Source organism: Mytilus galloprovincialis, chromosome 5, assembly GCF_965363235.1.
Source record: "Mytilus galloprovincialis chromosome 5, xbMytGall1.hap1.1, whole genome shotgun sequence".
In the NCBI taxonomy this organism is placed as follows: Eukaryota; Metazoa; Mollusca; class Bivalvia; order Mytilida; family Mytilidae; genus Mytilus; species Mytilus galloprovincialis.
In genome coordinates, this window is record NC_134842.1 from 16,529,080 (window position 1) to 16,540,829 (window position 11,750).

General features: G+C 33.6%; 1 protein-coding gene across 1 annotated transcript; it reads right to left on the reverse strand.

Annotated features, from left to right (window-relative positions):
* Nucleotides 1–2,294: 2,294 nt before the first annotated feature.
* LOC143075274 (uncharacterized) lies at nt 2,295–7,031 on the reverse strand. Its single transcript, XM_076250643.1, has 4 exons — nt 6,904–7,031; nt 6,072–6,191; nt 4,692–5,046; nt 2,295–3,779 (listed from the first exon to the last, which is right to left on the reverse strand). The coding sequence occupies exons 2-4, from the start codon at nt 6,166–6,168 to the stop codon at nt 2,663–2,665; spliced, it is 1,569 nt and encodes a 522-aa protein (XP_076106758.1). The 5' UTR covers nt 6,169–6,191; nt 6,904–7,031; the 3' UTR covers nt 2,295–2,662.
* Nucleotides 7,032–11,750: the final 4,719 nt, after the last annotated feature.

The window sequence follows — 11,750 nt, forward strand, 5'->3', positions numbered from 1 at the left end:
TAGACTTATAGTGCTGTATTGAAATGGACATGCATGATTAGTTTTATACTGCGCTGTCTTGAGTTTACTAAAGTTTTTTTTAATTTTTTATATATTGTTTATTATAATGGCGCTAAAATGGGTTCCACTTTGACGCTAAAACGTGGGTCTCATTGTAGGTTGCTCCCCTCCGTAAAATATCCAGTATTGTCAAGAATTTCAATAACGGCCGGGAAACAGACTAGTCTCATTGGGGTCTAAGCGTGACGCGGGTATGCCAATTTTATGTAAGCGTGACACGTGAAAGTCAAATTATTGTACCGTGAAAATGGGAAATGAAGTCTAGCGGGACACAAAACTGTAAGCGGGATCCGGGATCAGAACCCCCCATGCAATAAGACCCCCTTAATAAACGTTCGATTTGTTTCGCTTAAATGTCCTCCGCCGCAATATTCCTAATGTCACACCAAACAACCCTCTTGTCAACACTTTTGTGATTGTTGCAGGAGGGTGGACAAACTCGAGATGTATAATAGATACGAAGTACTATTTCCCTTTAAAGTACCAAAAACATGAGTGATGTCCGGTTTTCATGCAGGATCACTTGCTTCACACAGTGGCACCGTTGTCGATGCGAATACATAGTTAGATTTTTGGGCTAGTTGGAAGAATGGCTTAATACAAATTGGAGAAAAGACACTGAAATCATAAAAACTGTTCACAAAAGAAGCCAAAAACACGCATTAACTGATACATGGATTATTCAAATCTGTAAGTTAACCTCTGATTAAAACTATAGTTAATATAAAGATATGGTATTATATCGATGCCAGTGAGACAACTCTGCACCTGATATTCATTTTCAAAAACACACATCAAAATTTAACCTCCCAATAAGGATGCAGTACTTATCCCACCTCCATCAATACTTCAAAATACACACACACATTGCATTAAAAATCGTAAACGGAATAAAGGGGATACATCTCGAGATTGCAAAAACCCATCGGTCCAGCACCCCATTCACCCGAAAGTTCAAGAAATCAAACATAACAAGTAAGAGTCCGACATTGTATTAATAAAAACTCTATGCTAAAGTGTTCTGGATTGATGTGATGTCTGAACTAATCTTGATATCGATAATTTTTTTAAGAAACAACTGTGTGTTTTTTATTAAGTACGATGAATTAGCAAACGCACTAGAGTCATATCAACATTTGCATACACATTTTCGCTCTGGAAGAGTATCCGTCAGCTTTTAACGGATTGTGATCCTATGAATTCACTTTATACGTACATGTACCTCTATCGTACATCTTATTCTCTTCAAGAACGATTTTGATTGGTTAGCTGTCTCAATGACGTAGCCCAACAAGTCATGACGTAGCCCAACAAGTCATACACGTAGTTGTTGAATAGACAACTTTCGAGTTCGATGCATTTCCGTCAAAAACTCTGGTTTTAGTGAACGTCATTTGTGCGTTTAGGGGCGTCGTCACTTCCATTCCAATGTTGAGCGAGTGGTTGGAAAACTACAATTCTATATTGTATTATACGACAAATTGAATTCTCAAAATTGACAATCAGCATTGATGTCATTAGGGAATTGTCATTAAGTACCTACAGAACAACCATTATTTCTAGTTTATCCTGCACAATGACGATCACCAAGACGCTTGATGAACGTAAATAGTGCAGGGATACAGGCGACCCCCTCTGGTCAATCGTAACTACTCGGCCATTCTCGCTACGCAGTACAATAGCCTCGTATGCACTACGGAGAAATTCTTCTTAAATTGTTGGCCGGAATTGTAGTGATCCGCGACACAAAGAAGTTCTATCCTCCAGGTGGCGCTATAATTTGGTTACATATCACAGAGTAATCAAGAACTTTAACTCTGCCAAATATTTTGGCGCGAAAGAAGGAGCAAAGTAAATAAGTAATGGTAAAAAATTTGTACCATTCCAGTCGAAAAAATATAAAATTCAATCGGATCGGAAAATTTTCCGGACAGGAGCAAGTTAAATCAGTAGTGGTAAAAAAAATGTACCAGTCCAGTCGAAAAAATATAATTTTGAATCGAATCGGAAAATTTTCCGGACAATGATTCCTCCGCCTAATGCATACGAGGTTATTTCTTCGTGCAACCAGAAAGGCCGAGTTGTTCCGATTGCCCCTCTGGTAAATGACGTCATAAAGGCGCGTATAATTGACGAGTTTTTTCCGGTGACGGATGAACTCGAAAGTGGTCTATTAGAGTAGACATTATGAGACAGTTACACATCGACACAAAATAAACAACAGGCAACTGGTGGTCGAAAGACAATCTTTAATAAATCAAGAAGAGTTATAAAGCAACAGTTATGAACAATCATTCATTTGTAAATTGATAGGAATAATTTTGAATCATATAGTTACCAATAAGAAATAGCGGATTGATTTAAAATTTAAACAAAAATACAAATGACACAAATCTAAGACATTTAAATCTGCAATTAAATATTAAAAATAATAAAAAATACCTTATTTATAACTCAGTCTATATGTATGGATATTTTCGGTTTATCATCTTAAACTTTGATAAATACAAGTTTCGTTCGAATTAATTGTTAAAACTACTAGCATCGTGCATGATGTTGAAAACATGATTTACAGTTACCATCAACCCCGAAACTACTTTGTTTAACTAACAAACCAGTCTATCGCAGCCTTAGATATTTTACGTCCTTGAGTTTCATGGATGCCCACAGTCCACTTAGATTCATCTATTTTCCCAGTAGTTGAAGCGATTAGAAAGTTCCAGTACGGGTTGGAGGTAAAAGATACGTTGAATGGACCATTTTTCGAATAACCTATTGATCGAATATGTTGTGCTCCGACGTCTTTTTCATCTTTATTTATGCCAATATTATCTGCATTCAGTACAGATACATGATGACTTTGAGGATGTGACGCGGACTTCACAGTGAATCGCACCATTTTACCAGCTTTAACTTCCTGTATTAATGTTGTCTTTGAACCATGTATGGACTTTCCTGATGCACTGTTAGAGAAGACATGTTTCCAGGGTCTTGAATCAATAAACCATTTAATTCGCTGTCTGTAGTTGGTTTTCCCGCGACTTGTATGAGATCCAATATTGTATCGAACTGTTTCTACAGCTCCCGTCGTAGCAACATTTTCCCAGTACCAGTAAGCATCTGAATGGAATGTCTTGCCACTATTTGACACATGTCCTAAAACCTGCGCTGTCACGTGACCATTTCTAATAATCAGTTCATCAGCTTCAATGAGGTAACCTGAGTGATAATGTAGTCTTACTCGCTTTCCATTTAAAATCGCTGATCGTAAATAATCTAAAGAACCATCGATCGATTCACCATGTTCGTCGTGTTCATATGCTAAAGACCAACATGTGTCGGCCAACCATATCATTGGTAACTTGTCGGTAGTATGACCTCGATCTTTATGTTCACCTATGCTCCATCTTGAAATATCACGCGATCCGTCTGTTGACCAAATTGTAAACCACCAATAAACATTCTTCTGAAACTCAATGTAATTAGAAACGCTAGTTTGGCTTATATGCCAAAGATGAGTACCAGATACAAACGATTTTTTCTTGTTGTAATGTAAATTTGTGAACTCGACAGCATAACTTCTTCTAGCATCTACTCCATGAATCTCTGCACCATGCCTGATAACATTCATTAAGTTGTTTACATTACCACAGTATGGGAACCCACTCTCGGTAGTACACAGAACTGGTTTCGCCAGAGTCGAGTCACAGCCTAAATGCCTAAAACACAAAGACGAAAATTGACTTGCTCAAATTAGTATTAGACTTTTTATAAATATATGCCATGTGTGTTTGCATTGCCTGATTATTATTTTATATCGAACTATAAAAGAACAGAAAGAAGTTTATTATGAAAACAAGGAGATGATTGGAATGATTGCCAATGAGACAACTATCCACCAAAGTTCAAATGAAAATGAATTCCACCTTCAACACTGGAAAACAAATCCATTCCGTATATGGTCGACAATAAAAGGCTCCGACATAAAAATATGAAACAATTTAATTGAGAAAACTAACGGTTTAATTTAAAGGCGCACTGTTGGTTTCAGTCATTCCCATTAGAATATATATAAAATATGGAAAATATGTATAGTCGCCAATGAGAAAACTACTAAACAGAGTTCAAATGACAATATAGAACTAAAAAATAAAATATAAAGAAATAACAATAAAACAATAAAAACAAATCAACAACGAAATCCCCCACAAGTCTAGCAAACAATTTTAGTTATTTTTTTCATTTTAAGGTGTATTACGCAATAAATTTATGTAATAATTTATCATTAATCTTTTATATACTTTAGGAGCCTAGAGCTGTCCTTTGTTAGTCTGGTATGATTTTTTATTTTAGGTTCTTTTGTGTATTTCGTAGTTTAGTATGGCGTCCATTATCACTGAACTAGTATATATTTTTGTTTAGGGGTAAACTGATGCACGCCTCCTGGTGTGTGATTTTCTTGCTGCATTCGGCTGTTATCTGCACTTTGGTCGGGTTGTTGTCTCTTTGACACATTCCCCACTTCCATTCTCAATTTTATGTCTACATGTTAGATGCATAACTTTGTTATATGATTTCTTACTCATTCGTATATTGTTCATATACTGGTATATAACCTACAGTACTAGTACCTTGCAAACCATTTTATGTTGTATTTAACTTTACTTTCCGACGGCGATTGATGGACTCCCACATACCAACGGGACATGTGTACATTGCCTGTGGTACACACATTAAGGAACCACCAATATGCCTTGGTTTGGTGTGAATCAAATCCCCCTTTACTGATATGAAAAAGTGCTTGTGCGCAAATTTCACCGTTCAAAGAATAGACGTTTTGTGTATCAGTTGAATAAAGCTCATCTAATATAATTCGAATCTTTGAACCAGAAACTACAGCATGGCGAAGATCCTCTTTACTACCAGATACAACTTTTCCATTCTTGTCTCCCTCCAAAACCTTCAGCCATTTACTGTCACACGACACTAAATATTTAAAAAAAAAAATTAAAAAAATAGTAATTACAAAAACATGAAGGTCTCTTTTACTGAATCCATTTTATTTTAGAATTAAAAACTTGCATATATTTTAACCTATCGTATCAAAAATCTTACTACAGCATTTATTTCGATTGTAAAGACATAATCCACAAAATGCAGGGAAAAAGTCAATGTGTACATGTATAAGCTTTAATGGAAACATATTTTTTGACTGAGATTTTCGCTTTGATGCAAACATTGGAGTCAAGTAGTTTAATAGCTCTTGCTCATCGAACAGGACAGTGTCTTATCTTTTAAGTACTGTATATTGTTTCTGATGAATTTAGAAAAGTCTTCTTTTTATTGTGAAAAATGCCATTTAAAACATGGTTCTGTGGTTGCTTTAAATTCATTATTCTCTATGTCATTTTGACATCACATGTTAGCCATGGCTAAGTTCATTAAAAAAATAAACCTTATCATTTAAAAAAACCGGCGATTCTTTCAAAAACAGTCATCAAGAAAATTTTGTAACTATTGTTTTCTTTTATAAGAGCAGTGTGCATTCATATGCAGACTGTGACATCGTGGTTTAATGATACACAGACACAATAAGAAACAAAGTATTTGTTCGTTTTTTCTCAACCTAGCTGACCTATTTTTTTTTTTTTTTTTATCTTGAATAAAATCAAGACCTTAAAGTACTAATCATGCTAATGTACCAACTTCATATACTTAAAGCTTAAACACCGCAAAAGAAGAGTAATGGTATAATTTACATGCAACAGACAAGCCAGTCACATTTAGCTCTAAGATTTTCACCTTAAGTTTTCATAAAAAATGTATTATTCATATACTAAACTATAGCAGCGAACGTTTTACGGATTTTCTTCAAAACATCAATTAATTCATCGGACTATTCTACAATATAAACCAAAAGGGAAATAACTCAAGTTACTTCAATCAAAAACTGTACAAAAACAGTAATATGATAATTGAAGGGTGTGATTAAAAATACTATAGATGCTTACATTTATTACCCTTTGTCGGACCAAATTGATAAGATTTCACTTCTTCTGTAACTATTGTCACCAATACAATCAGTTGAAAATAGACTTTCATTTCCATAGATTGTAACCGTTGATAAGATTCTACAAATAAAAATGTATTGTGTATAGTAATAATAATATGTTTATATTGTATTAATCCAAAATTCTATTGAAAATGACATGCACTTTCTTCTGGAATGGATTATGCCCTCTTTACAATAACCTCAGAAGAAATTTGACTGACTATATAAGAAAAATACCTCAGTTTAGTTAATCCAAACAGAACTGATCTTTTTACATGGATCATGAGTAATGAAGATCGCAGGTTTTTTTTTTTTATCTATTTTATGTGCATACCCTGATAAAGGCCTGAAACTTAGAAAATCAGAAAATTAGTTAAAAACTTTATTAGATAGCAGAATTATCTCCCCTTGACCACTGACCCTTAATTTCCTCATGCATTTGAACTATTATTTTATGTTTCTTTAATAACTCTGTAATATGTATATCATGTTGTTTTTAATGTTATGCTCTTAATAATAATTCTTTATTTGCAAAACAAACAAAAACCAATTTTGGTTATGGCAAATACAAAACAAACATAATGAACACTCGACAAAATTATAATAGATATGATAAAAACAGTTCCTTAGTTGTAATGGGCCGTTTAATAAGGGAAATAGAAATATTGTATTGTATTGTATTGTATATAATGTTATACTGAAAGATGTAGTATTTTAATATTTCTATTATGATACAAAATAACCTAAAGGCGAGACATACAGTTTTCGTAATACTAAAAAAAACCACTTACCGTATACTTCAAATAACTGTACTCGGTCTGAACTGTTAATTACAATAGTTTAAACATGTTTCATGTATTGACATTCGACTCAAATTACACTGTTTTCCTAGAAATAATACACGTGTTTTTCCTTGAAATTCTAAAAAAAAATAAAAAATTGTAAACTAATATCCGCTTATTAAAACATATTTGTATTGATGTTTTTTTTTTTTTTTTATTAAAATAAGCGATTTTGTTTTTCAATATTTAATTAGCTGGCTTTCACCAAGTAATTTTTTACTCTTTATTTCACCTGATGAAATACATGCACATTTTATTTTGCGATTAATATTTCGTATAACTATTATAACTATTTTATTGAGGTAGATGTGTTTTTCTTACGTCAGTTGCACGCGGAATATTTTGGTAAATAAAATAGAATCCCACCATTAATTATATTTGTTGACCACTGTCCTTTGCAAGCTAGGGATACGCATTCAAACATATTTAATTAAGACACACTGACGGGGTTCGATCATTGTTTAAGGCAACATGATTACCTTCCAGTAACTGTTCAATTATTTGTCATATATTTTCCACTAAAATGACGAGGTCCGATTTGTTAGCCGGCATGACGTTATGACTGATCTAAGAGTTATCTTTGACAGTAAGATTGTTTAAAAATTGTCTACAACATAATTTCTTTTTATTAATAATTAACAAGTTCAAGGTCGAGTCTGGTACCGAAACCAACATTATATGCCACCTGTTATACCTTCTCTAATTATTTCAGTGGTTGTCTGCATCTATGATTCACTGTTTCGTAATTAGTTAAACAAGAATGTGTTCATAGTACACGGATGTCCCATCCGTGAACTATCATTTTCTATGTTCAGTGGACCGTGAAAATGGGGGAAATCTCTAATTTGGCATTGCAATAAGAACGATCATATCATAAGAAACATGTGTACTAAGTTTCAAGTTGATTGGACTTCAACTTCATCAAAAACTACCTCGACCAAAAATTTTTAACCTGAAGCGGGACAAACGGACGGACGAACGGATGAATGTACGGTACAACGAACGGACGGACGCACAGACCAAAAACATAATGCGTATAAAAGGCGCATAATAAAGTTATTTTAGTCTTAGATGTATGATATTTTTTATTAGTTGTTATTGGCTTTTAATTAGCTGTCAGTAATTGCAAGTACTCTCAGATCTGTAATGAGTCAGTACCTGCATTTTTCTTTACGTCCTTTGTAGATCAGTGATTTCTGACTAGAAGTATATATAACTTTCCATCCACCATCAAGTTAAATATAGTCCATCACCAACTATATATACATTTATAAACATAATGTACAGTCTTAAACATCATATACATTCTTAACTAACAAAACCTTTGGATAGACTTATTAAGAAGGGATATAGTTACGATACTGTTGTCAGGTCATTAAAGATTGCATATTTTGGCGTTAATATTGATTCACTTATAGGGTCTTTGCATCGGAACTAAACACATTTATTCAAAAACCAGTTGTTGGCATGACACGGGTTATGTTCTTCTCATATATGTTATGATGGTATGATACTAAACCCCTAACGGGAAGGATTGTGCCTGATGTTCATATGATGAAATCATAATCTTTCAGTCAGTTTAATTGAAGTCTGGAGCTGGCATGTCAGTTAACTGCTAGTAGGCTGTTGTTATTTATGTATTATTGTCATTTTGTTTATTTTCTTTGGTTACATCTTCTGACATCATACTCGGACTTCTCTTGAACTGAATTTTAATGTGCGTATTGTTATGCGTTTACTTTTCTACATTGGCTAGAGGTAAAGGGGGAGGGTTGAGATCTCACAAACATGTTTAACCCCGCCGCATTTTTTGCGCCTGTCCCAAGTCAGGAGCCTCTGGCCTTTGTTAGTCTTGTATTATTTTAATTTTAGTTTCTTGTGTACAATTTGGAAATTAGTAGGGCGTTCATTATCACTGAACTAGTATATTTTTGTTTAGGGGCCAGTTGAAGGACGCCTCCGGGTGCGGGAATTTCTCGCTACATTGAAGACCTGTTGTGACCTTCTGCTGTTGTTTTTTTCTATGGTCGGGTTGTTGTCTCTTTGGCACATTCCCCATTTCCATTCTCAATTTTATTTTTAAACACACATTGTCTATGTACAGCGTACAAAAGGTTCCAACTGGTGCCTTTAATATGGCTGAGTAAAGGATGTGTGAGCGATCTATTCTTCTCCTTAACCTGAGACAATGGAATAATAGCACAGTACAAACTGTGAAAATGGGTTGAAAAGGGTTTGCTTCATCATATCGATACTATACATAAAAGAATAATAATAAAAAAAAAACAAGAATGTGTCCAAAGTACACGGATGCCCCACTCGCACTATTGTTTTCCATGTTCCATGGACCAGTGAAAAAAATGGGTAATAATTTAATTTTGCATTAAAATTAGAAAGATTATACTATAGAGAACATATAAGTTTCAAGTTGATTGGACTTCAATTTCATCAAAAACTACCTTGACCAAAAACTTTTAACCTGAAACTCCCACTTTCATTTTCTATGTTCAGTGGACCGTGACATTGGGGGTCAAACGTCTAATTTGGCTTTAAAATTAGAAAGATCATATCATAAGCAGCAAGTGTACTAAGTTTCAAGTTGATTGGACTTCAGCTTCATCAAAAACTACCTTGACCAAAAACTTTAACCTGAAACTCCCACTTTTATTTTCTATGTTCAATGGACCGTGAAATTGGGGTCAAAAGTCTAATTTGGCTTTAAAATTCGAAAGATAATATCATAAGCAACAAGTGTACTAAGTTTCAAGATGATTGGACTTCAGCTTCATCAAAAACTACCTTGACCAAAAACTTTAACCTGAACGAACGCACAGACGGACGAACGGACGAACGAACGGAGTCACAGACCAGAAAACATAATGCCCCTCTTCTATCGTAGGTGGGGCATAAAAACACATAGTGTACCAAACTTTGACCATTCACACTTACTGAAATGTAATTGAAACTTCAGACTAGTCAAAATGGGAAGTCATTCTCAGCCTTCACGGACATAGGATAATAAGTAAACGATTTGGCTTGTAGAAATATCCAGTTGTACAATGAAAAAAGAAATCGGAATGTCCTACTTTTTTGAAATTAGGGAATACGTTTATTAGTGGAGAACATTTGTGTACATCCTACTATTTCGGATCTCCCGAGTTCTCTTTACGTAGTGTGTGAAGCTCGTATTTCTCAATCTATAGTTTACAAGTATTTTCAGATTATAGATTTCACTAAAGTTAAAAAGGTTCGATAATTGAATTTTCAAGTACTCTTCAACTGACATCATTGAATTAAGTTTTGTTTGACAATGATATCGTTCAAACTTGAAGACCAAAGAACATAACATCTAAATGAAATTTTTATAACGCGTGCACAAAGAGGTTAGGCAGGTATGTTGAATGATTTAATTTGATTTCGAATACCACCTATAAAGAAAACATAAACTTTCTATTTAGGTGTGTTAGCATATCTGTAGTACCTAGTTTCCATATTAAATCTCCTTTATTTGCAAGTATTTGTATTTAAGTCAAGAACAATTTTAAACACACTTAATCAAATAGATTGTTTTTAATTTATTGAGAGAAAAAAACAGCTATCAAATGAACAGTATGAATTTGTATAATAAAGTGAATGAAATTATTTGATTTTTATTATACACTAAATCACATAAACGGTTTATATAGAAGAAAAACTATATATATACACGAAATGATATGTACTGTTATATCAAAAACATTTAAGAAATTATTTCAAAATTGTAAAAGAAATATGTTTAATTAAAAATAAACAAATCCTAATTTTCAAATGGTAGGTCCATAACTACTACCTTAAAACACAATTTCGTCATGTGACTTATAATTGCTTTTAGGTGGCACGGTAGTATTTGTATTCCAGAATTTAGGTTGCTCTTTTGTGTACCCGTAAATGTATCTAAACAGTGTGATTGGACAAAAATACAGTATCAACTGAACATACTTTCCCAAACTGAGGGATGAATCCGGTGTAGAAAAATATGAAATAATTTTACATACAGATGAAAATGAATTTTTGAGAATTTTTTTAAATTTTGTATTCACTGCACCATAAAAGACCTAAAAGTACTAGTGGCCTTAGGTTTTTAGAAATAGCAAAAAAAGTAAACGGTCATGATACATATTCAAATTCATTTCTGAATAGTTAAATGAAAGTACTTCAGTTAACTGTGAATGTAGAATTTTTTGCAGTGTTAGAAAGTGGTGAAAATTCTAAAAAGGCTATCATTATCGCTTATGGGCCAGGAAATACTACCGTGCCACCTTAAAGCTTGACTGTCCTGCTGCAGTGAGAGTTAAATCACGACTTATTGTTTTATAGGATTAATAGCCATAAAAATTAGAAGATGTGGTATAATTGCCAATGCGACAACTTCTATGTATTCATTGTATGTCGCATAGTTCCGTAATTGTTTGACTATCAATTTTTATTTCGGTTTCGGAAGATACATGTTTATTTTTTCTTCTGTATGTGTTACGTTAGTTTAAAAAAATATCAGTATCTAGTAGATAAGGTATGATTGCAATTGCCAGATGGGATCAACGTACGTAAATGTTAGCAAATATTCAAAGCTTGGACATGGATTACATGAGCAATCGCCAATGACAAATGACACTGTAGTTATTGCAGGCATGCTGTGAATTAAACATGTATCTTATATTACATGATTCAACAATATTGTATAATCATTACCGCAGCACACTGTTAGTCGGAAACCAGGCAATAAAACATGTTAAACGGATTAGATAAAAAGAAACATA

Excerpts from the sequence above, each read along its gene's own strand:
- LOC143075274 (XM_076250643.1), bottom strand. The coding sequence starts at position 6,168 with ATGGAAATGAAAGTCTATTTTCAACTGATTGTATTGGTGACAATAGTT. Across the intron at positions 5,047-6,071 it reads TCCGACAAAGGGTAATAAAT|TGTCGTGTGACAGTAAATGG; the intron begins GTAAGCATCTAT and ends TTAAATATTTAG. Across the intron at positions 3,780-4,691 it reads AACATAAAATGGTTTGCAAG|GCATTTAGGCTGTGACTCGA; the intron begins GTACTAGTACTG and ends TTTGTGTTTTAG.